The sequence below is a fragment of the Grammomys surdaster genome, unplaced genomic scaffold (genome assembly GCF_004785775.1).
Source record: "Grammomys surdaster isolate TR1022 unplaced genomic scaffold, NIH_TR_1.0 170, whole genome shotgun sequence".
NCBI classification, from domain to species: domain Eukaryota; kingdom Metazoa; phylum Chordata; class Mammalia; order Rodentia; family Muridae; genus Grammomys; species Grammomys surdaster.
Genome location: NW_021604618.1, coordinates 7481033 through 7507899, shown reverse-complemented (window position 1 = coordinate 7507899; position 26867 = coordinate 7481033). Strand labels below are relative to the sequence as shown.

The 26867-nt window shown below is 42.4% G+C and overlaps 1 protein-coding gene across 1 annotated transcript in view; it reads left to right on the top strand.

The window, feature by feature from the left end:
• Positions 1-17682, top strand: part of Ehf (ETS homologous factor) — a 37950-nt gene extending 20268 nt beyond the window's left edge. Inside the window, exons 3-9 of the mRNA XM_028767057.1 lie at positions 3558-3803; positions 6630-6692; positions 9087-9155; positions 9256-9324; positions 14946-15008; positions 16002-16197; positions 16295-17682. Of these exons, the coding sequence (XP_028622890.1) occupies positions 3558-3803; positions 6630-6692; positions 9087-9155; positions 9256-9324; positions 14946-15008; positions 16002-16197; positions 16295-16394 (806 nt within the window). The 3' untranslated portion in view covers positions 16395-17682. The remainder of the gene's footprint in view (positions 1-3557; positions 3804-6629; positions 6693-9086; positions 9156-9255; positions 9325-14945; positions 15009-16001; positions 16198-16294) is intronic.
• Positions 17683-26867: the final 9185 nt, after the last annotated feature.

The window sequence follows — 26867 nt, the reverse complement described above, 5'->3', positions numbered from 1 at the left end:
AGAGAGAGAGAGAGAGAGAGAGAGAGAGAGAGAGAGAGAGAGAGAGATTGCTTGTTTACTATCACTTCTCAGTTTAAGGAAGAGATTGGTCAGGAATTCAGGCGTTGCCATGCCTTCTAGTGCTTTACTCTGGAACATATAGACTCAAAGTAGGAGGACCTGGTGACAAGACTTGTAGGTAATGTTTGGTGATCCAGCCTGTGGCTCACTGTGAACGATGAATTAGGGGTCCTGTGCTTCACTGTGAAGGCATTCAGCACAGCCAGGCTCCTGGGACTCAGTACACTCCTCACTTGCCACTAATTTCCCCTACAGAGATGCAGCTGTTCACATTTACCTGGACACACAAAGGTGTCCTGTCAGAAGGAAAAGCTGGAGAAGCAAGAGCGAGAGGAATGGCAGGGTGGCATTCTCTGCTGAGTGGTGGGTCCATGTGGCACTCCTCTTTTAATTTGGAATCCCAGCCAAGCATGGCAGGAAGCATGAACAGGTGGTCTTCCTGTTTTAGATTCCTTGTCTCCTCAAATTGCTGTCCTTTTTGGACAATTACATATTTTGTGGCAGAACTCGAACTTGCTGCAGAGAACTAGAAAAAAAAAATCTAAAGAGATCAGGACGTCTTGGCATGCCCCAGGCATTATTCTGCTGTTTGCTTTGGAGAAAACTGGAGCAGTAGATTTAGCAGGGAGTACAATTCAGAAGTCACTTTTATTTCTTTAACTCTGGAGGTCCCAAAGAAGACCCCGGTCTTTATGAAGGCTGAAGGGGAGGGAGAAGAGAGCGAATGGTAGAGAATAGAACCTTCTAGGTTGTTAGTTACCCTGACATGAGGAACTCTGATGACTCTCTGCCTGAGGAGGGAGGCATCTTCTCCTAGCCAACTTCAGGCAAGTTTCTGTCTCCCCTTTCTCAGATTTTAACTGAATATCAGAAACTTCGTGTAACTAGGTTCACATTGAGTGCACAGGAGAGAGGATCCCAGGCTAGCCACATATAGCAATGGACTTATTTCAGGAATAGAGGCCATCAGCCAACAACAACAACAACACAACAACAGTTTTCATCTTTAAACAGTGTCACATGTGAGATACAATAATAATAAAAATAGTAGTAAGGACTTGGAAGCATCCACTATAGGCTTTGTATTTTGCAGGAGAGTTCCTATATACCTCAAGCTTTAGCCAACTTTTTCCCAGTCCTTACTCCCCTTGCCCTGTTGCTGTCCCCTGTAGGGAAGGCTGTGGGGATTCATCTGCTTGGCTGTAAGATGGGAGCCACCAGGCTTATCCTGTGAGTGGCTGTCGCCTTGATATCCTGACTGATCTTGACTTCTTGCTCTTGTAGCTTCTGAGGTCTGGAAGCAAAGGCTGGATTCTGAAGGGGGAGAAAGTGAGATTGCCTGAGATCTTCCCTGCTTCCTATACTTCCTCTGAGTAGCATAAAGGGTTAGTGCCTAGGCATTATGGGAATGGAGTCTTGAATCTTCTCGTCACTCTACAATCCAGCAGCAGCAGCAGCAACAGGAACATGGCAAAGCTTGCCAAGAACGCAGAAATTCAGGCCCTAGCCCATACCTACTGGATTGGAATTTGCATGTAAGCAGAGTCCCTGGTGATGGTAGTTGCACTGAAGTTTTAAGTCAGCATGATTTAAGTTTTAAGCCAGCATGATTTTGAAGGGGCAATTTTAGGGATATTTTCTTTGTAAATACTTTTATTTTTTTACAGAATGCTATCTCCTGACCATGGCTTGGCCATGGCTTCTGGAAATTAGAGTAGCTGTGAGCACTCATAGCAGACCGAATTTGGGTCAGTTATGAAATGGAATCATATTGATTATGTAGTGAGCTTCCACTATGGCCCCAGTGGAGTTTTTATGGATATATGAAGATCAATAAGATTAGAGTCCATGACCTTGGACATACAGTTTGCAGAGTAGAGCAAGCCAGGACTCAGAGATCTATAAAGATAAGCAAGACATGACAGGTGCCGTTGAGAGAAATCATAAGCTCGATTCCTAGAGATTCAGTTCTCAAAGTAAGTTAAGGAAATAGTGGTGGCTCTGAGTTCAAAAGAATGGGAGCCCGGAGCTCAGCATCAGTAAAGGGAAGGATAGAAAGGGGCCTGGGGACAGACAGCACAGGAAAAAAACCACAGAGGACAGGTCAATTCAAAAGCAGTTAGCAAAGTGCTCCAGTGCCTGGTGTGGCAGTTCTGTATCTTATTTCAGGGAATAGTGGGAAGCTACTGAAGGAAACTGAGTGACAGGTGTCAGAGCAACCACAGTCATCAGCCAGGGTGAGGAGACATCACTTGGTAAGCAAATGGACTGTGTCACTTCAGGGAAGAGCAAAGCCGTCAGAGAAAAGGAAGCTTAATTGAAGACCCCATTTTTGGTTGAGAGTGACCTGTATTTGATGGAGCTCAGCTTTTGTCTCTTCTCTGTCTCTCTGTCTCTCTGTCTCTGTTTCTCTCTTTCTATGTGTGTGTATATAAGAGGGAAAAAAAGAGTGTGAGAGAGAACTATCCACAGCCCTCTGCATCCCAGGTTTCTACACCTACAGACCCAACTAAATCCTAATAAAACACCTATCTGGGGGCTGGAGAGATCATCATGGCTAAAGGGCTCGCTGGGCAAATATAAGAATCTAAGTTCAGAGTCCCTAGTACCTAGGTAAGTGCCAGGCAGATGTGGTAGACCACATCTGTAATTCCAGCACCGGAAGGCAGGTAGATGGATCACTATATCTCTCTGGCCAGCCAGTCTAACCAAATCAGTGAGCTCCTGGTTCAGAGAGGGGACCTTGTCTCAAAAAATAAGGTGGAAAGCTATACTAAACACCAGAGAGTGACTTCTGGTCTCCACATACCCACTCAATACACATATGCATGCACTTACATATACACAGACACATGTACACACACACACACACACACACACACACACACACACACACACACTGCATCTGAACTAAGCAAATACAAAATCTTTTCCTGTCATCATTTCCCAAACAATCCAGCATTAACTATGTACAGAGCATTTACACTGTTGTGGGGGTTGTAGTTATTCTAGAGATTTTAAAATACAGTGGGTAATGTGGTAATGTGTAAGCTATATGCAAATATGGCATTATATAAGGGATGTTTTTGATATTTATGAGGTGTCCTGGCAAAATTAATCTATTTACATCAGTACAATCAGCTAGAAAGTAGATGAAACTATAACCAACCCTCTCACGTTGGCACTTCTTTGAGGGTAGGGTAGAGAGTAAGTTCAGAGTACTTCAGGTATTGTCTATTATCTACTATACAGAGATGGACATCATGTTAGGAAGAATATGAAAAGGCCCTGACACAGCTGGGTAACCCGCACCCCCCCACACACACATGCTAGGACTTGCTATCCAGAGCACATTCTGTATTCAGCTCCCGTGGTGATGCTCTCAGAGTGGGGGCAATGGTTATGGTCTCCATTACATTACCCTCAGCCATGTCTTGTATCTGAGACAACTCAGGAACAAGCAGGGGCCACTCACAGGGTCATGTCCTATTTTGCAGTTTCCAGTGGTTTTTTTGGAGGCCAGTGGCATGAAATCCACCCTCAGTACTGGACCAAATACCAGGTGTGGGAATGGCTGCAGCATCTCCTGGACACCAACCAGCTGGATGCTAGCTGCATCCCTTTCCAGGAGTTTGACATCAGCGGAGAACACCTATGCAGCATGAGCCTGCAGGAGTTTACGAGGGCAGCAGGCTCTGCCGGGCAGCTGCTCTACAGCAACTTACAGCATCTTAAGTGGAACGGTGAGTAGTGCCTGGGAAGCGCAGGGACTCCATAGCTGGCTGGGCTCCTTTTCAGGAGTGACATCTCCAAATAACCATTTCCCAGGACAGGGAAGTAGCAGAGAGAGGTACAAAGCCTAGGGAATGTATGATATGTGTCTAATCCCTTAGAAACATTTGTGAAACTCTTCTTGCGGTTGCCTTCATTTCCAGAGAGACAGAGCTAGCTGAGTTATCCACAGGATACTTGTCACAGTAAGACAAGCTTTTCCATATATATATGTATATATTTTCTATATATATATATGTATATACATATATATACACATATATCTCATATATATACACATATATACATATATATGAGATATATGTATATATACTTATATACATATATATGCATGTATACATGTATGCATATATATGTATATATATGTGTATATATGTATGTATGTATGTATTTTAAATTTTATTTTACTTGAGGCATTCAAGTGTTTTGCCTGTGTGTATGGGGTTCATGAAGAGATCAGAAGAGGGTGTTGGATCTCCTAGAACTGGAGTTATGAATGACTGTGAATCACCCATATGGATACTGGGTGCTGAATCTGGGTCCTCTACAAGAACATCAAGACCCTTTAGCTTCTGAACCATCTCTCCAGTCCTCCTTTACATTTTCTGACAGAGACTAATAGCTTCATTTTCAGCCATTCATTTGCTTGTTAAAGATCATCAATTATAAAAACAAAATAATTTTTAAAATGAAAAAATATTGACATAAGTTTTAAAATTTTAATTAGAAATTTTTTATCCTGTTATCTTGAATTCAGGTTGGACTTCGTGGTTATATAGCTGGCCTTGGATTCTCTCTGTCACTCATACCTTCCCTGAACTCAAAATCCTCTTTAATTAGCCTTCCAAGTTCTAGGATTACAGGAATGAACTAGCACACTCACCCCAGACCCTGGTTCTTAAGATGGGAGTCTTGTGTATTTAAGAAAACAAATGAAACTAGATCTGTGTCTCTGGAGTAGAGAAGGCTAGCCCCGCCTCTCCCCCTTTCCTTTAAATGTATGGAATGGGGGCTGGAGAGGTGGTTCAACAGTTAAGAGCGTGCACTGCTCTTGCAGAGGGCTTAAGCTGGTTCCCCATACCCACATTAGGGGTCTTACAAGTTCCTATAATGTCAATTTCAGGGGATCCAACACCTATGATGAGCCACACTGCTTCTGTGCTCATGTGTACATACCTACACACAGAGACACACACATGAGGACATACACGATACAAAATAATAAAAAGATAGGTATTTTAAAATAGATCCATAATAAAAATATTTCTGAAAACAGAATGGATGGGCTGGATACACACAGACTGTTTCTGGAGTGATTTGTGGAATAGTTCCTACAACTTCAAAGTTCTCTCTTTAGGTCTCACCTTCACAATCTTGCAAATTGTACATGGTGACAGTGTACACACACATAGGCATACATACATAAACACACACACATATATACATATATATGTGGAGAGAGAGAGAGAGAGAGAGAGAGAGAGAGAGAGAGAGAGAGAGAGAGAGGTGACCCATTGGAAAGTGTGTTTATGTCTCATCCAAGCCTGTGTTTGACAAGTGACTAGGGCTCAGTAAATGTGAGCTCTTGCCTGTGTTGACAGCCTGCCATCAGCAGGGAATGTGGCAGTAACACTGGCGGCCATCATGACATTTTGGATGAGTGGTACTCTGGTGTTCTCTTCACTCACCTCATGGTGGTAATTACATATATATATATATATATATATATATATATATATATATATATATCCAAACAAAACAAGGCTGCATTATTTAAATAACCCACAGGAATCTTTGCCTCAAGCAGACATATATTTGAAGAGTTAGAAGTACCATCTCTAATTATGTCCACTCCTGGAAAGCTTTGTTCTGACTGAAACCTGAGGCCGGGAGGCCTGGGAGATGGTGGTCATCTTTGACCTTCTATACTTGTTTGGTCTTGCTGTTCTTGACTGCGAGTGCAAAACGGTAGGAGTTTCCACTCTGGGCTTCTTGTTTGAATTTCTGTACATATTCTATTAATTTACATTTGCTATGAATATAGTTACACTGTGAATTGATTCTTATGGGAAAATGCTGTACCCATTTAAAGATGGGAGAGCTGAAGGTCAGAAATACGAACCATTGGTAATCCCTGTGGGGAAGAAAATCGCCACAGACTCATTAACATATGTGTCTTTATATATCGTAGTCAAGAGGAGTTGCACACAAAGATGAGGCTATGTGGCAGGAACCATGTGTGTGAGTGCTGAAGGCATAGGTAAAGGAACGCCCATGGTATTTTATGCAGGTTCATGTCATAGATGGATCTAATAAAAGTGGGGTTGACTGAGTTTAAGATCAAAGACTTAAGCTCTAGAGAAGCTAAAATGCCTTTCTGTGCATCCTTCTATTTCATATGATGTCTTAGTGTGAGAAAGTACCATAGAGCTCATGTAAGGGACTCTTCCTGCTCCAATCCCCTGACTTTACAGAGGAGACAGAGACTAGACTAGCAAATGCCTTACAACTCCTAGCATTGGAAAAGAAGGCCTTCTTGTTTATAATATTCTTTACCTCTACCACAAAAAGTCCCACTTGTGCAGGTATCCTGGGCTACTGGTTTTCTGAGGCCAGAGATGGTCCCAGGCTTTGTTGTGCTGAGGCTCACCAGGGAGATTCCCACAGGCAAACAAGGAAGGCAGCAAGATGGCTGAAGCTCTTCAAAGGAGCCAGCTCTGTCTTTACTGAAGTGTCAGGTTTTAACTCAGTCTGACTTTGCAATCTATCCTTCACAGGTCAATGCAGCAGTGACCTTTTCCAGTCCTCACACAATGTCATTGTCAAGACTGAACAAACTGGTGAGTGCTGAGAGGCTGAGGGAGCCAGCTCAGCCAGGCAGAGCCCTGGGGAGAGTCGGGGGAGGGAGAACAGGAGACCACTGGAGAAGAGGAACCCATAGAGGTCACTTCCCTACTTCCAATGGGCCACACTGCCCATTGGAAACCTCTTCCCTGCTCTTGGGACCACCAATTCCATCTAGTATGTGTGGTGAGCTGTCCTGCTGCCAGCAGCAGGTTGTGTCCTTCTGTCAATCATAGCACCAATCCAAATCCAAGACCAGTAGCCAGGTAAACACAGATTCTAAGGTGGGCTTCCTTCCCAGAAAGAGTGAGGCTGGGGTCAGAAGAGCAAGGGGAGAGAAGATGAGTTTTTGTTCTCCTACCTCCATGGGAGTGAACTTCACAAGGAGGGAACTGATGCTGTCTTGATGTTGTAGGCAGCCATAGTGTCTTGATGTTGTAGGCAGCATAGTGCCTGGGCCCTAGTGAGCTTCCACAGGAACATTTAAAGGTGGTTATAAAGGCCAATCCCCATCTTGAAGCTATTTCTATTTGAAAGATCCTGTCCTGGGATCTGAGCAAAGTCTATAGTTTCATAATGTCTACATTTAATTTTGGTTCCTTTTCTCTGTGCCCCAAACTTCATGGGCACAAAACACCCCCCCAATGAAACAACAAACAAACAAACAAACAAAACATAACATGCAGGTAGGTAACACTGCTCCTGGGTCATTTCCTACTACCATGTCAGATAGATTCATGTGGGCTGACAAACTTTGTCACAGGTTTCCCTGAGAGTTGTGTGTCAGTTGCCAAGGAAAGAATTTGACCTAGGGGTGAATTTTGAGTCACTTGGCACCAAAATTAGTCCATGCAGTTATTTAATATTTTATAAGGGCCTTGGTTTACCATAATTAAAGAAAAAAAAGCTGCTAAACATGTTAATTAGGCCTTCCTAGGCCTGTCCTTCAACTTGGGTGCTTGGTGTTTTGTAGGCCTTCCCAAGTTCTGGAGACAGATTACAATTTGGCTTAGAGAATGGCCTTGGCCTTACATATAGCCCACTGCAAGGGCCAAGGTGATATTGGAGAGGCCACAGAGAAGCTGATAATCCTCCTTGATCGTCTGGACATTCTTGTGTTGCTGGTTTGGAAAAGTTGAGCTTTAGGGTGGAGAAGGTCCACCCTGGGAAATGGGGAGAATAGACTCCGAGGAACCCCCCCCCCCCAAACCTCTCTGGATGTTGGTTTTAGAGACAACAGATGTACAAGGTGACCCAACAAGGACAGAGGGTGTAACCTCAAAACATTGGGCTTGGAGTGTCCAAATACTTATCTGTGAGTTTAAATACCAGCTAAATCCCCATGTCATAAACAGGAGGACTTAGCCAGTGAGTCAGGTGTTATACCATTTATGCTATTAAAAACAAGACAGAGCTCAGCTGGTAGCTCAACCTGGTCCTCACATGTAGAACCTGGGTATCAGGAAAACCAAAGCAGCGCAGAGTGGGGGCCAAGAACTTGATGCCAGGACGAAGGTGGGAGTATCAAGCTTTTGGCCAGCTTGAAAGGAGAATGCTTATATTGGAAACTGGCCTGGATCTGACAATTGTGTGGGAGTTGGGCTTGCTTGGGGTAGGTGGAAGGGAGTTTCCTTCTGTTCCAAAGGCTGAAGTGTGTGTCTCACTTGGACTGCCTCTTGAGACATGGCATACAGGAGAAGGAGCAAAGGAGGGAGGGGGCAATTTCAGTATCTCCCAGAGATGAAGCAAAGGTCCACCCATAAAAGCTATTTGTGTGATTTAGTAAGATTCCTCCCTTCTCCTGAATTTTGAGAATTGTATATTACCCCTTAAGCTACTCGGAGAAAGTTTAGATGGCAGTGGCTGTTAGGTAACTTAAGGGGAACTGCTCTTCTGAATTTCAGCAGTGAAGGAATTGTGAGAAAATTGGCCAGTATTTTTTTTCCTTTTCTGAAAGAAACACATCAATTTCCCAAGAAAGAAGAATGCCCATTAACTCATTATTATATATTTATTCATCTCCAACAAAGCTTTCCTTCTACTCCAGACTAAAATTATCCTGGTGATTATGTGGCAGGATGTCAAGTAAGGACAGCCAGGCTAGAACAATTTCTAGAAAAAAAGAGAATTGGTCTAGGATAGGATTCTACAGCCCAAAATGTAATGAGTGCAGATCACATGGTTAACAAAGTTATTCTCATGATGCTGGGAGAAAAAAAAAGGCTGACATTGTTATAAAGTAGCAGATAATTGAAACTGGGTCTTTCTTACTCCTTCTCTTGGCTGCCCTTCCTTTCCCCTTTCCTCTTAGATGGAGCAGCCACTTAGGATGAGGATTCTTCTGCCCAGGGATAATAACTGTTGATGGTCTCATTCTCTATCCCTTGTAGATCCTTCCATCATGAACACATGGAAAGAAGAAAACTATCTCTATGATCCCAGCTATGGTAGCACAGTAGGTAACTACCTCCCTGACTCTGAATGGCCTTTTACACTCTGCCTCAGTCCTGTGTCATCACGAGGGTCTCTCAATGCCCCTTCCCTTTCTGTTTCCGGCAGATCTGTTGGACAGCAAAACTTTCTGCAGGGCTCAGATCTCCATGACAACCTCCAGTCACCTTCCAGTTGGTAAGTTGTCCAGACACGGGCTGGGCTTGCCTTCCGCCAGTGCTTACTAATTATCAATAAAACTTAGCACCACCCACATTTCTACCTCACTGGAGCCTTTCTCATTAAAAAGCCAGGGAGTGAACTGAGTTGCCATCTGTATGAGCAGCCATTCTTCCCAGCCAGCCATACACTAAAGATTATCAGCTTACGATCCACAGAAGTGTTCCCCTGTAACACTCTGCTTCACTAGTCTCATGAGACGATGAAAGCTCCTTGCAGTTTCTTCTATTTTGAACAAAAAATTGCTTTGGAGATAAACCTGGTAAATTTATTTGTATTTAAATTGGAGAGAAGGCTATATTTAATTTTCAATTGCATCCCAAACATACATTTGAACTATGTTTGGCATTAGAGAACTCAAAACACCTGTGGACCTATGGGCATGGTCTACAGAAACAGTAATTTGGAAGTTTGGACAGCAGTCCTGCACTTGCGGCCCCTCCCCCACACACTTGAAGCTTAATCTTGTTGGCTCATCAGTACTCTGTAATCAGAGCATCTGCCCTGTGTCAACTACATTTGCATTGGGTATATTAGTCATGACTGGATACAACTAGGGGTTATCCATGATGCTTTGTCAAAGGTTACAGCAAGATTGGCACATTGGGGTTGGGTCTGGGAGAGGGCTTTCAGACAGTTTATATCTGTGCTATAAGAGTTAGGTGAACAAAAGATTCTGTGTTTTTCCTTGCCCTGGCTATTTCTAGACCTTTTTGGGTCTGTGAAGCTGAGATGTCATTTGTAATAGAAGTATTCTGCAGGAGTTGACCTTGGGAGTGATGGCAGAGCTGGAAGTTAGCAGTGTCTGTGTGGAAGGAAGCGTGGACTTAATAACTCTCCATCTTCTTTTGCTTTAGTTGAATGCGTTGTGTGAACTGAACTAATCAGAGCTTTTAGTTTGATGTTTTGTGCAGGTCAGGTCCCTTGAATGTGAGAACTGGGAGCTAGCTTAAGCACATCTGGAATTGTGGTTGAGATTTGAAGCAGCCCGCTCCCAACCCTCAAATAGCCCTTAGTGAGTATCTCTTCAAGTGTTTTGTGTAAATCAGGAAGGAAGGCCATATCTGCCACTATGGAAGAGCAGTCCATCTGTATAATCTTCTGTGGCAACTGTTGCCACCTACCTAGAGAAGATTAGCAGCTTCAGGGTCGAGGGTGACCCAAGTCACCCTCTAGTTACCACTCCAACTTCCGGTAGTTGTCACCTTCCCTGTCTTTCCTGTTGGGTCTTTAACATGTGGCAAAAGTTGTTAACTAATGATAAAGTTGAACCAACTGCTTTGAGAGCCTCCGGGGTTTTTAAGTTCCCCAGACTCCTAGGAAGTCACGGCCTTGTCATCTCACATCCAAGCCTACCATCCCCTTTCAGTGCCTTACATCTTCTAGAATCTCAGAACATCAGGGGCTCAAGGCAACAGTTTATGCCTGCATGCTGTAACAGCAGGGAGTCACTGTCTTCTGGATCCATCTATTATGGTTTTAGATGGTCTTTAAAATGAAATTTATGAATCTGCTTCCCTGCTTCCTGCCCATTTTCACCTGCCTTAGTAAGAGGCTAGAAAATGAGACAGATAATCCAAGCCCTCTATCAGAGTTAGTTTCCAAAAAACAAAACAAAACAAAACAAGCAAGCAAACAAACAAAAAACAACAACTCTATAATTGGTGGATTCTTTAGAGTTTTAGGTATGATAGGATATTAATTGCAACCACACACCGAGTCACTTCCTTTCAGAATAGTTTAATCTCTCCTGGATGGGGCCAGAATGCCCCCAAAGACCTTTACATCTGTCCTAGTTTTGCCATTTCAAGTTCCTATAAAATAGGGTGTAGTTAAACATCTTTCTATGTTTTCATGCATGTTGAAGCTGAGCTAAGGTGAGGCTCAGTGTCAACTGATGGTCTCCTTGATAGTGGCGGCAGGGACGCTAGCTTTGTTTTGATTTTTTTTTTATCTGCCCATTCCATAAAATGGCTGCCACCAGTATTCTGATCTGCTCAGTAGTCCTGAAGCCAGTCATGCCAACCCAGGCTTGATGTGTTTATCTACTGACTTGTTGAGCCTCCAGCTAGGGTGGCACAGTCTATTAGAACACTGAAATTTGTATATCCCGTAAAGAAATGGCTCACAGCTGACTCATATGCAAATCCATCTAATCTCTGCTCTCTTGTGAAGTAGCTAGGCTGAAGGCATAGGCTCCCACTTACACAGCAAACTTGGGGCATGTTACAGCTTCTACCTGGATCCACGGACACCTTGACCCCAAGTGTCTGGGAGGGAAACAAGAAAAAGCTAGGCTGGACAACCTCTGCAGAGCTAACCATTATTTTATAAAAATGAATCACTTTGACCACATGGCTACTTCAAAGGTAGCTTTTATTTTGTGGCAGTGAGGAGGACAAGGGGGTAGGAGAGAGGCTGTTGTATAAAACAAGCTCATAGATCAAAAGGCTTTAGAGCTAAGGCTGGGAGGGTTTTTGTGGCTTCCTCTGCCTATTGGCACGAGAAGAGTATCTGAAAGAAACATTCATCTTTTTGCCCAGGATTACTTATTTTCCCATGTGATGATAGGAACATGTGTGTGTGTGTGTGTATGAGTGTGTATAGAATTTTCCTAGTCTTTTAATCTAGAGTCTGTGAACTCCCTGATTGAGCCAGAGATCCCTGAGATGACTGACCAAATTCTATTAGTGTAACACACTTGCAATTTCAAGGGGAGAACATTTAAGATTCCATCGAGTTATTAAAGATACCATAACCCCAAAGTGACGGATTCTCTGTCACACTGGAGCCCTCATGCACTGACTGAGGCCAGTGTGCCAGGAAATGTGTGTTTTTCTGAAGCCGTCCCTGGCTCTGAAATCATGGCCCCGTTCCCTCCTGGATCTCATTGGAAAATGAGCTTTGCTTGTGGCCTGCTGGGTAAATGCCATTCTTTGTCTCCAGAACAACGTGGCCCTGTCAGGGTGATGTATCACTGGGAAACCGGGGTGGGTGCCAGACCTGTTTTAATGTCATCATGTCCTGGTGGGGTGTTGCAACCTTGCCCTTGAACTGCAGGGGGCCAAGAGGTGTCCTTTCCAGTTCCGTGTATCGGTCCTTCTGCATTTCAGAGAAAGCTACGTAGGGCTAGGCCCTGCTGGCATCCATGCCAGGAGAAAAATTCTTACTTAGAATGGGGAGTTTCTCTTTTGTTTAATCCCTCTTCCTGTCCTCTCATAGCTTTGGGAATGTGGAAGTGTGAGGGGCCCCCATCAGCACCACACACCGGGAAGTGTAGTGCCAGGACATGGGAATGATTGTTTTGTTTTCTGTTGATGAAGACACTGTGAAAGTGGATGGATCCTTCAGAAGGCATTCGAGAAGTGTGTTGTGTGACCAAATTGCCTCCCTTTAGCAAAGAATTATGAGCTTCTGGGATCCGACCATTGATACTTTCAGCCTGACTCTACTTCCAGGCTGTTTCTTGAATACTCAATAGATACAAACTGAATTATAGTAGTACTAACATCATAGTTTTTTTGTATGAATTATATAATAACACCTACTTCATAACATTATTGTATGAATGACATTAAGATAAACTTTGTAAAATGTTCAGTATGGTGCCTGGCACATGGCAAGAACTCAATAATTAGGAGTGGTTTTCTAACTATTTTATTTTATCTTATCGTATCATTTTAGCTTTTGTGCTGCTGAGGATCAAGCCTTGTACAAGTGCTCTAACGCTGAGCCATATCTCCAGCCCTCTTGAACACTTTAACTGGAAATAGAATAGTAACCTCTTCCTTCAGATGCAAGCTTTGACCCCCTCCCTGTGCACACATTGTTAATGCATCTAGAATGCTGTTGAAGACCTCCCCAGAGAACCCTAGGCTAGGAAGCTCTGCTATAATATCATAAGAAGAGACATGTTTTGCTTAATATCTGTAGAGGATTGATTTGTGCTTAGGGACTATTATATATTAAAATTGGCTAGCTGTTGATTATGGGGCTTGGAGTGAGATCAACCATGTTCTTCACAACACTTGAAGTGCCTTTGAACATATACAAACACAGACACACAGATACAGAGAAATGCACATAGATACACACACACACACACACACACACACGAGGCCACTAAGTTGTTAGTTCCTTTTAAAGAGGGTTTTAAAAAGATGTATTTATTTTATTCACATGAATGTTTTGCCTGTACACACACACACACACACACACACACACTCACAAACACTTATGTGCCTTGTGTGTTCCTGGTGCTCATATCAGTCAAACAAGAGTATCAGGGTACCAGGTCTCCTAGAATTAGAGTTACACATAGTTATGAACTATCATGTGGGTACTGGGAACAAAATTCAAGTCCTCTGAAAGAGCAACAAGGGCTTTTAACTGCTGAGTCATCTATCCAGCTCTGCCTCCTTTAATTGATCCATAATAACAACATATTCATGGGACAGCTTGGTATCTGTGTATAATAAGTGATAACTAAGTCAGATGTATTAGCTCCCTAGCATCTCTACCTCTTCACTGTTCATCACCTGAATGCTGGGAACCTTGGGACTTCTTGGTTCTGGTTTTTTATAAGCTATGTAATAAATCACCATGCGTTATATTTTCATCCTACTGGCTGGCAGAACAATAGGCCTTGTTCTTCCAGAGTAACTGCATTTTGTGGAGCTTTACTAGTCACAAACACAGACAAATCCTGCTGTCCCTCTGGTCTCCTCTTGATCTCTACTGTCATCGTTCAACTTTCGTTTCACTGGGATTCAACTTTTCAACCTGTCCTATGCACCTAAGAACATGCAGTACTTTTTTGGATTTTTTTAAGACAAATTTTTACATCAAAGAGCTATCTCTGTCTCTTCCTCCATGGAGACAGCAAAAGAATTACCATAAAGAGTCATTTGTTAAACTAATCTGTGTTTCCATAGTCCAAGGTGGCCTTCTGTGCTGAGCTCAGGCCACTCAATGGCCCCTTTGTCAAGGTGATTAAAATGTATCTTTGCATGCCAAAAAAATGGCACTCCTCTGGCTTAAACGTTATCCTTCTTTGTTATAAGTGTTTACATTTTTGTATTATGTTATAAAAACATCCTTTAGATGACCTAAATCTTTCCATGGCTTACTGTTTCTCTCAGAGTGAAGCATAAGAGAGTTCTTTCAAAAATTCCTGTAAGGCATTAGTGGTCAGACTTCAGCTCCCATCTCTCTGCCCCTTGGTCACATCCACACTGGCTTCTTTCTGTCCTGTGTAAAGTGACCTCAGGCACTTTGCACCTACTCTTCTCATTTATGCAAAGCTTGTCCTGGGTTTCTGCATGGCTAACTCTCCTACATTCCTCTTGTCCCTTTATCACAGAAGTCTTTCTCTCTCTTAATAATAGTAATAATAATAATAAAGTATATAGTAGTGATCCCCAGTTCTTACCCTGCATTATTTTTCTGTTTCCTCTCTGCCACACAGCCCAGTGGTGCTGGCCCACAGTGGGTATTCAGTGAATATTGGCTAAGTGTGTGTATGAGAGCGATAGTTGTAGGAGATATGTAAACGGAGGTATTCTTACTTCTCTCCTCAGCAGAGTCACCTGATATGAAAAAGGAGCAAGACCACCCTGTAAAGTCCCACACCAAAAAGCACAGTAAGTCACCTGGCCATGCTGCTTCTGTCTCCGTTCCTTCACCTCTAAGTGGGACTTGTCTTCTATCAAAGTGACTCTCTATATAGCTGTTTCTGAAAGTGGGGCTTCCAGGGGATTTCTTCCTCATCTTGCTTCCTCTAAAATTAGGATACTAAGTGTAAAAGAACTTGCGGGCAGGTTAAAGGGTTTCCTTTGTCCAGGAAAAAAAAACACAGAGTGGCAAAAGGAGCAGGCTAGAAAGGGGTGACTGAGGTACAGCACTCTTTCCTGTCCTTGTTCCTCTGCTCTCTGGGAGTTAGATTTTTTCCCCATGTATAAAACCTTCTGAACATATCTGAACTATCAGAGACACAAGGTCTCTGGGCACAGAGAAGTATCAGGATTGTAAAATCTAGAAAGGACAGAGACCTGGGACATCTTTACTCTCTGCTCTCCAGCTTATGCCATAAAAGTGAAATTATAGGGTCCCTCGAGTGGCATCGGGGAGGGGCAATGACACAAATCTCCTGAAAGTAAAATCAAATTCCAGGAGCTGCCTAGTCTTAAAGTTGGTTCCCTGACCCCTGTGTGATAACCTTCTCTACACAATGTTCTTGCAGTTAAGACTTGAGTGCTCTAGTAATGCCATTTGGCTGAAGCACAGCTATGGGCCCAGAGTAACATAACCAGATGAGGTGCTAGGTAAATGACTGAAGATTGCTGTCTGAAATGAAGCCCAGGCAATTTGTGAACAATAATTAGAAGCAACTAGACCTGAATTACATGGTTAGCAGCGATTCTTTAGTACTGGATTTGCTTGTAGTTAACTGCGTGGCATTGATTAAACCACTGAGATCCCCACACCCCGACTGTATTACTTGTTCACTGTAAAAGGACTATTTGGTGGTTATGTATCTTGAGGCAGAGGCGGTCACTACTCCACAGTCTCTGTCTCTCCCTCCAGCTCTCTTGATTTGCACCATTGCTAAGCCATTGTGTCTTGCTTTCCATTAGACCCAAGGGGCACTCACTTATGGGAGTTCATCCGAGATATTCTCCTTAGCCCAGACAAGAACCCAGGGCTGATCAAGTGGGAAGATCGTTCAGAAGGCATCTTCAGGTTCCTGAAGTCAGAAGCTGTGGCTCAGCTGTGGGGGAAGAAGAAAAATAACAGTAGTATGACGTATGAGAAGCTCAGCCGGGCCATGAGGTGAGCAGCTTCACCTTCTTCCAATGGCAAGACCAAGAACTGGTGCTCCCTGTCCTGCCCAGGCTGAATGGCTACCTTACCCATTTTCTTCTTACAGATATTACTACAAACGAGAGATCCTGGAACGTGTGGATGGACGACGGCTGGTCTATAAGTTTGGGAAGAATGCTCGTGGATGGAGAGAAAATGAGAACTGAGGCTGCCAACCCTTGGGACACAAACCAAAACACACAGCAAATGGATTGTGATCAATGAAGAACTGGACGTAAATATTTCAAAGACTACTTTTCTGTGATATTTATGTACCATGAAGGGACAAAGAAAATCTACTTCTGACGGGAAGAAGGAACACTACAGTTGATAAAAAAAATTATTTTGTTACTTTGAAGTATGTCCTATGTGGGGAACAAATGTACACAGTTTTCTGTGAACTATGAAGCTGTATGTGGTTGTGATTTGCTGTTGCCTCTTTGTGGTGTTCTTTTCTACCCCGAGAACAACAGGGCCTGCAGCCTTGTGCTTGTTGCTAAGAGGAAGGGATAGGAAATGAGGGCATTAAATGTTTTCAAATGTAAAAGGACTTTTAAAAAAAGGCAATATGTATTCTCTGCATATAAACATCCATGTGACTGCCTCAAGAGAAATGGGATTGGGTAGGTAGGACAAAGTCCAGATCCTCAGATTGCTGGGATCAATCCAAAAGATGCTGGGAAGTTTGCCTTGAATTGGGAGACAGTGAGTTGAGAGTGGGAACTTTGACAATCCAGAGTGGCCTATAATCACGTCATGATCACAGGACTGGGAATGTTTGAATACGTGAGAACAATGGTAGGAGAAGAGCTTACTCTCGTTCATGGATGATTTTCATGTAACCCCTTGACCCTTGAATGGTTGGTTAGAAAAGTCAGTTACCACATGCGGTCACTTCTAGTTATTTAGAGTTTAGCCCAAATATTGAAAAATAAGTGGGACAGGAAGATGGTAGCCTGGAAATGATTGATGAGCATGCTCTTGTATTTCTGTAGTTCAAGGTTTCTCCATGGGTACAGTTGACATTTGGGGCTGGGTCATTCTTTGAGGTGATGGTGGTACTGGGCATTGTAAAATGTGTAGCAATATCTATGAACTCCATCCACTTTTAGTAACTGTGACAATCTGAAGTATTTCTAGATATTGTCAAATGTCTCTAGGAGGACAATAGTACCCTTGGATTAGAATCAGCAATTGAACCAGTAGGTATAAAGGCAGTCATTCCGTCTTCAGAACAGAGGGCTCTGTAGATACTTCTAGTCCCTAGAGTAAAGCAAAAGCAAGACCTTGAAGTCAATATATTTTTATTTTAATAGGGACAGCAGGATGAGATAGATGGAGAAGATTCTTTTCAGAGCTTCACATCAGAGCCAAAGTCAAATAAATGCAGTGATGCTGAGAAGTGCAAGAGATGTTTGCACCAAGAATGCAGATATTGCAGAAGGAAATACCAAGGAATCTATGAATGTCTCTCTGTGGTTCTCTCTCTCTCTCTCTCTCTCTCTCTCTCTCTCTCTCTCTCTCTCTCTCTCTCTCTCTCTCTCTCTGTGTGTGTGTGTGTGTGTGTGTGTGTGTGAAGTTACTAGGGGCCCCTGTCAGTTTTCTCTCTGCTTTTCCTTCCCTGGTTTTTGTCTAGGAAAACCAGACCTTTTCCTGGGTTCAGTTTCTCTTATTCCTGTAACTGGATTTGACTCTTCGTACATCTACTTCATCATAGAGCTATTTGTGTCAGAGAGTAGGTGAATCTGGAGAGGACCAGTGGGAACAGTTCTACAGATAAATAGATTATGCTGTTTGCTGAGAGTGGCAGCTTCTTGGCACCCAGTTCCAATTTAAGTAGGCTGAAGTATTAAGTTCTCTGCATATCTATTGTCTTGGCTTGAATTTGCTGTGTTTTCTATGTGGTATTCGTGACTTTGAGAACTCCAGGTAATCAAACTATGCCAATTTGGGATGTAACATTGTGCTTCCCACCACAGTTTGAAAACAAACAAACCCAGAAGTCCTACAGAAAAACCTCTTTCTTTAGGGGATAGTTAATAAGTTCATCTGTGATTAATAGGCCACAGGATCACTAAATATAGTCTCCTTGAATATTCCTAAGTGGTGTATTAGTGGCTTCCATGGGAACTGAAGTCAAGTAATGGACCATTAATACTTCACAAGACTCAGATTGTCTGAGGCTCCTATATGACTTGATGAAATTAAGCAAGACCCTGGATCCCAAGGACTAGGTTCACGGTTTCTTCAGTATGCTGAGCAGGGCAGACCCTGCCCATGAGTTTCATCCACTGAGCCTTCCTTCAAGTTCCCAACTGATTAGACTGTAAGCTCTCCAGGGGCAGGGACCATGTCCGATCACCTTTGTTATCCTCATACCTGGGATGCAACAGGATATATATTCAAGGAGTGGATGATGATTATCTTCTGGGAGACTCCTCTGACTGGGAAGCCATCAGTCATATTCATAACTGGGATGTGAATCACTTCTCCAGAACAGAGTATAATAACCAAACCTTCCAAGACATATCCTCTCAGGCGAACATTTTACTGTGACACTCTCCTTTGCCTCCTACCTGTGCTGAAAAGAAATTCAAACAGCCTGCTTGGTTCCACATACCAGTGTCTGCTGGATGAGAATTCTGTTGCTTTCTAGAACTGTGAGACTTAACCTGGTTACAAGATGCCAGTAATGAACCCTTGACTCACGTAATGAAGATTACAAATGTGTTTATATGATGTCAATTGCTATTTAAGCAGGAACCCATTTTCAGTTTTAGTATTTAGGGGTTGGTTTTTATTTTTTGTTATTTTTTTCCTTTTTGAAAAATGCTAAGGGATATTTTGATAAGGTTAGTCATGCATGTTAGATTTTCATTTTGCACGTATGTCTTTGCTAATGTATAAAAATGTAAGAAAAGGGAAAACAGTAAGAAGGGGAAGCAATTACATTATTTTTTCCAGTGGTTTATTAAAGGCACCTAATGGGTGCCTTGTTCATAGTGGAACACCATACATGTGAGGAGTATATGTGAGAATATAGACTGTAAAAGTCCCACGATCTGGATCTGCAGAGGAACACTGACTAAGAGACGATACCAGCATGACAAACTTAGTGTCACAGGTGAGTTATCCTCAGCTTGGGGCTCAAGATTCAGCTTCTGGAATAAGAGAGACCATTAAGAAAACCAAACTTCTTAGAACTGAATCTCACAAACTTTTGAAACATGTAGACTTCAGAGTTTAGCTGAATTTGGATTAATCATTCTGTAGCTATCTGTATAAATCTCATTCTTCTTGCCATCTGGCTTCTGGGTTGATAATTGGTGGGCAACAACCCTGCTGCCACTGTTTAAAAAAATCATAACCCTTTCCCCTTAAGCTGTTAAACTCAAACAATTTCTGTTTAATGAAAGAATTTTATTTTGTTTGTTTGATGGGTCCCAGAAAACACTAATAAAGACCACAGAGGGCATGGTGGAGATGTGTTTTCTTCTTTGGGATAATCTATCCTACAAACTAAACATAGCAACAGAATATGGACAACTTTGGCATCTGGTTACCACTCGGTGGTTTTCTTTTTTCTTTTCTTTTTTTTTTTAAGATTTATTTTGTGTGTATGTCTGTGTGCCTGTTTTTTTGTATATAGACTATGAGTGTGCAGGTGTCAAGTAGAATAGGTGTCAAGTCCCATGGAACTGTAACGACAGGTGGTTGTGACTACCAACGTAGGTACTGGGAACCAAACCCAGGTCCTCTACAAAAGCATCAAGCACTCTTTCCTGATGATTCATCTTTCTAGTCCCCACTTGTTGTCATTGATGTCTTCTGTGCCAGATGTAGAGTATGAAACAGACAAAGATACTCAGCTCTAACATAACTTATATTCTTTTAGGTGGAAACTGATAAGGAAAATCAAACCTAGCACATCAGATATGTGAGGCAAGAAAAGAGATTGGAGAAGACGAGAGGAGGTGGAGTTGTGTTGCTAGTTTCGGGAGGGCTGAGAAGACATTTTGATAAAGGATTAAGAGTTATAAGAGAAGGAACCTTAGATGACAGGAAGAGTGTGGTATACCAAACAGCCAGCAAATGCAAAGGCTCAGAGGCGGGCATGTTACTGTCATATCTATTGAACAGCAAATAGACTTTGCAGAAATAGATTCAGAGTGGTTGGATACAATGAAAGAGAAGCCTGAGCAGGGCAGACCAGAGCACAGAGCTCCCAGAGGCAGATATGATGGGTCCAGTCTTCACTTTGCATAAGGTTGAGGATTCAAAGGATAACACACTTCAACTCACAGCTCAAATGGTGGCTGTGCCAAGAATGAACTGTAGGAAAGCATTTGGTACTGGGTGCACATTCTAAGTCATGAGGTGCAGCATAGCTTCATCTCTCATTCTGACTTCTAATATAATGCACATTAATGTTTTCAATACCTGAGCTCTGCTCAATGATGGCACCATTTTCCCTGGACCCTCAGTCTGTCACTCAGTCACCTAACCCCACAGGTGTAATGGAAATACTAGCTAACTGCTTGGGTTATATATACAATGCAAGCCAGTGATGCAATAATTCATTCATTTTATTGAACAAAATAGTAAAAAGGTTAATCAACTTTCTCAAAGTCACCAGCTAGTAATGAATCTGGCATCATTTCCTATCAAAGTCCAGGCTCTTGTCCGCTTTCTCTAGTTTTTTTCAGATGCTAAGATTAACACACACACACACACACACACACACACACACACACACACACACAGAGGACCCTTCTTTTAAGCATGTTGGAATCTCTAAGTTAAATTGTGTTTTCCAGAGCTGAATACTATAGGACTTCTTGGAAGTCTTTATTATGTTGACATGGACTATGAATCTATAAGAGAAACAGAAAGCACAGCCATTTCCTAGGCTCTTTTGTGATGGACTATTTCCATCAAAGAAGACCTCATGATTCACTTTTGAATACTTAATGAAATAATTTTTAGGAAAACTTCTGAAATATGGATGAGGTGACATTTTTCATGATCTGGCCAAATAAATATGCTAATGGATGATGATTATATTTCTGTATGCCAATTCAGCCAATTCAGCCAACTTTGAAGTATGCTTCCTCCTCCTCCTCCTCCTCCTCTTCTTCTTCTTCTTCTTCTTCTTCTCCTTCTCCTCCTCCTCCTCCTCCTCCTCCTCCTCCTCTTCCTCCTCCTTCTTCTTCTTTGCCCTCTTCCTCCTCTTCCTTCTCCTCCTTCTCCTCCTCCTTCTCCTCCTTCTCCTCCTTCTCCTTCTCCTCCTCTCCTCCTCTTTCTCCTTCTCTCCTCCTCCTCCTCCTCTTCCTCCTCCTCCTCTTTTTTCTTCTTCTTCTCCTCTCTTTCAGAAGAAATTTCTCACTAACTGTATTGCTTATTTATGTAAATGTATTTTAGTACCTTTTCAGTAATCAAAAAGAACATTTAACTTTCTGGAGCTACTCATCTGAAACTATTTACATTAGGTAAAATTCAATAAATTGAACATCTAGTTTCTTATATTGTCCACCTTTCCTGTGCTCGATGACCACAGACAGCTGGTGACTCCTGCAATGGACAGACAGGATGTATACACAGCCATCATTGGGGAAGAGTCTTTTGATCACTCTAGGATCAGAGAAGAAAGATGAGCCAAGATAACTGCCAGGAAACAAGATCCTTAACCTGTAACCTTAACAACCAGAGGTGACTTTGAAATGGAGCAGGGGGTGGGGCGGACTGAATTAAATGTCCTTGTGTTTGCTGGAATGATGACAGTGTCTTCAAGAATAAACAAGTTTAATGTTGCCAGTGAAGGCGCAGAGTGGGAGGATTTGGTTATTTCCAAATCCCACAAGTACCCTAAAGTTATTAATATGAACTGATTGAGTTGTGGCTTTCTGGCTCTAAATGTTGGCATTGACAGGGGATGGTTGTTACAGGAACAGGAATAAGAAGTCCCCAAATGAGAATGGCTGCTGTGCCCACCATACACTAAAAAAATGCCAGCAAAACTATTGTCCTTCTTCCTTTCAGGAACACCCTCTTGTAGCCTAGTCTAGCTCTGTCCCTCCTTGGTAGCTAACTCTCATCTGTGATGCACACAGTCTGTTCTCTCTGTGTACATTAAGGCATTGACAATGTTCTGCTGAAGGTCACAGTCCACCCATTGTGCTGAACTGCCCACTGTTCCCTCCATCAGCAGCGCCCTTTCTGTCACTCTTACTGTAACCGGCTCCTTTGAGGTCTCACTTCACAGTCACCTTTTCAGATACATTTGCTTCAGCTGCCTGCCTATCCCATATCACCTTCTAGTAAGTTTTCCATGTTTCATGTTGTCAGAATATATAATATCTGCCATTCCATTTCTTTTCATAATTTTTATTTTTTGAAATTATAATTTTATCATTTCCTCCTATCTCTTTCCTCCCTCCAACTTCTCCCATGCATTTGCCTTGGTCTCTCTCAAATTCATGGCCTCCTTTTTTATTAATTGTAATATATATATATATATATATATATATATATATATATATATATACACACACACACACATACACACACACGCACACACACACACACACAGAGGAAAGCAAGTGATATATTAATTAGCTTTTATTGAATTAAATGGAAAAATGGTTCATCCACTCTGTCTTAAAGTCACAAGCTAGTAGTGAGTCTGACATTGTTTGCTATTGAAGTTCAAGCCCTCACCCTGTTTCTCTAGTTTCTCAGAATCCTTAATGTGTTAATGTACATTGTGGATCTGTAAGAGAAATAGGACACAGAGAATGTGTATGTGTGTATTCCTAAATACATAAGTACACCTATTCAGTCCATTTTCAGTTCATTATTTTATATTTATAATGTTTACTTTTAGTGCTAGGCCATAAGTCATTAGAGAGAAGAGACCCGAAACCAACACCTTCCCAGAACAAGGGTATCCCTAAGCTAAGCACCAGACACCATCAGAGTCTATTGAACATGTAAGTGAAGGGCCTTATTCTTATAGAAGTCTCTTCACTAGACTTTGGTGTTAGCTAGGAGGGGAGTCCATATTCCCTTCTCTTTAGCAACCATAAATTCTTCTAGGCAAACGTGAAGCTTCTTGGTCATGTCATATTCCTCCATCCCTGACACAGAGCATCATAAGGATGCTCCACTTTAATGCTGACATCATCATTTCCTAGGCAATGTCTCTCCTTTGCCACACAGCAACTCACAAAGGTCACCCATGCTAACGACTGAAAAGAGCTGATATGGAGCTAGAGATTATGAATTAGTGCCACTGGGGTATGACAACTGCAGAGTTCCAGTGTCTCTGAGGAAGAAGCCTCAGAGAGGAAGCTTGAGAAAGGCTCCATTAGCTCTTGTCTCTCTGCTCTGCTGTGCTTGCCTGTGAGCAGGCATGTAAGTAGCAGGCACACAAGTCTGGTCCTTCTTTCGCTTGCTTTCTGTACCTCTTTCAGTGACCCCATTTCTTTATCATACTCTTCCTTCCTTGCGCTCACCCATCCTTTCATGTTTCTCTCTCCAAACTTGCCTTTCCAGGTTGGTGAAAGAGCCAATGAGGAGTCAGTGCAGGACCAGGAATGGTGCCACCTCTCTGGAAAGCTTAGAGGTGACAATAACAAATGGTATTTACCTAAGAATTATTAGCACATCAACTGTTCTCCCCTTTACAGTTTAGCCATGTCATTCAACACTAATGGACTTTTCCAACAGCAAACAGAAAGAGAAGAAGGAAAACAAACAGTGCATTCACACTAGATAGAGGCAGTGATCCCTACCGGAGCTGTGAAAACAGAGGTGATCTCTCAAGTTGGGTCTGAGGACACGTCTCCACCTGAGCTGACATTTACAGGACTCTGGATTCTCTCCACTGAGGTTCTCCTGCAGGGAAAGCAGGAAGAACTGAACAGCATAGCTTCATGGTATAAGAGGAATAAAAAGCATCTCGCGTATTCAGCTAATTTCATTTAGGTATTGATGACAACTGTGTGACAAGAACTGCCAGAGGCTGCCACAGGACACCACACCCCAAGGAAAAGGTCAAGTGTCTGCTCCATCCTCATATAGTAGGTCAGTGACAGAGGTCACCTGACATCCAGTGCTACTCTACCACACTGCCTCTATTGATGGCCAGTTTGCCTTTACAACGGAGAATAATCTCCAATGGCCGGGCTGGGAAAATAGGTTCATAGCACAGCCCACACAGGCTTCTGGGTTGTAATCATCCCAGCTTTGCATTCCTCATGAACAGGCAGGGAGTGCTTAAGACGGCATGAGTACTGTGTTGGGAGAACCAGCCAAACTGTGATCAGTGGTAGGTAACTGTGGAGAGACAAAACACTGGTCCAGGGTTCTAGTCCTGGCTCCCCTGCTGACATTAGGAAGTTTGTGAAATTCTCTTCTGGTAGTTTACCAATCTGAAAACTGACAGGTTAGACCAGAGCATCCCTGAAGTTGTTTCAAGTAAAAAAAGTGCTAGAACTTGCGAAGATATGTTTGAATTCAATCCAAGATTCATTTAAATGTGTATGATTAGAAACAGCTTAGAAATGGGCTTTTCCATTGTCCTAGAATGCATTGTGGAGCTGAAGTGGCCACCCAGTCACCTCTGGTGGCAGTGTAGTACTGGAGAGGAAGGAGGAGAGTGTAGGCAAATGCAGCCAACACCAGATCCCTGGACATGCATAACATTTCCAGGGGGAGGCTGCCCTTTGAAAAAGTTGAATGTAGAGTTTTGTTAAAAACACAAATAGGGGATAGAGAGATTTCTCAGTGGTTAGAGTACTTGTTCATGCAGAGGACCTGGGTTCAGTTCCCAGTGCCCACATGGAATCATCTATGACCTCAGTTCCAGGGACCTGGCACCCTCTTCTGACCTCCACAGGCACCAGGCACATATGCTGTATATGCAAAACACCCCAACACATAAAATAAACATTTTTTTAAAAAGCACACATAATAATTTGAAATTCAAAACTTATGAAAGACATTACCTTTTCCTGAGTCTCTTGGGTCCCCAAAGTGGCAGTGTAGGAATGGGACTTCACACCTGATGATCTCATCAATGCCTGGGTCATACTAGACTCAGTGTGACCTGACTGCTTCTATGTGTCCAGTGTCACCTGGCCCATGGGTTCTATCTGATCAGAGTTGGTGAATCTGAAAGCTGCATCAGTATCCTAGATATTAACTTTTCATCTACAGAGATAAATTTTGTTAGTAAAATTTATTAAATTTTATTTTAGATGGTCTATGATGATTGCAATCTGGATACTAGTTAACACTATCATTAAAATAGATGGCTATGTTAAATGTTGTCTCTCAGGGACATAATAGGAACAAAAGTTCAGAGGCCAGAAGCTGAAAGCCTGTGGATCAATCTTTGAGAGTATAGTTTTTCTCAATATAAAAGAGTAGTAATTAGTCTGTCCTGGGCTATCACTGGAAGGGTTTACTGGCAGCTAAGAGTCTACAAAAGATCTAAGGAAGTCCAATGGGGAGAGTAGGGAGTGAGGGAAAGGGATTGTCCTGGCAGATGAACAAAGCCTGTTAACAAAGCCTGTTTAGGGTACTGGGTACAGTTCAATCCCAGGACAAATAGAGACAGAATCCTGAGTAAGAGAAACCTGAACTCCTATTAAAAAGATGATTGACAGCTTTTGCAAGAATTTCGACTGCAATTGTCTGTCTATGAGACAAATCCAGCTCTCCTGCAGCTTCCTGGAAGTTCAGCTTTCCATGTACCAACTCTGATCAGATTGGACCCATGGGCCCGGTGACACTGGACAGGAGCAGGGTTAGGTCACACTGAAAGGATCATAGACTGCTTTGTGGGAATGCTTTCTAGTTATCTCTTGGCATATGCTTGATTTTGGGAGTTTCATCAACTTCTCTTAGTTCTCAGAGTCAGACAATACATAATTGTATTATTTAAACACTAGGCTCTATTGGCTGTGTTTGAGTTTTGGCTCAGCTATGATATTGATATCTCTTTTGACCTGTGTAACAATACGTTGAACCATTCTTGTATACCTAAAATAAATCTCACTTGATAATGCTGTGTAAATTTTTTGATGTGCTGTTGGATTATGATTGCTTTGTGGTATTTATTTATTTAGGTTTTTTTTTGAGACAGAGTATCTCTACAGAGCCCTGCTGTCCTGGAACTTGCTATGTATACCAGGCTGGCCTTGACCTCACTGAGATCCATCTACTTCTGCCTCTCTAAATTAAAGTTATGGGCCACCATCACCAGCTAATTGTACACTGTTAAGTTTCCCATCTATGTATGTGAGGGAAACTGATCTTTGCTTTCCTTTTTCTTTTATGATTTCTGTTTGAGTAGGAGGATAAGAATGAGTTTGACATTTCTTTCTTTTACAATTTTTTTGGGGTAATAGTTTGCAAAGAAAAATAATTCTAAAATTCATACAGAACCACAGAGGGGCCCAATTAACCAAAGTGACATTGAGGATGAAAATCAGAGCAGGGAGCATCCCATTACTGTGATTTCAACAGCATCTTCGAGCCTACAGTAACAGCAGTAACATGGTGCTGCCATAGCATCAAAGCTATGGACCAGAACCCAGAACCCAGAACCCAGAACCCAGAACCCAGAACCCAGA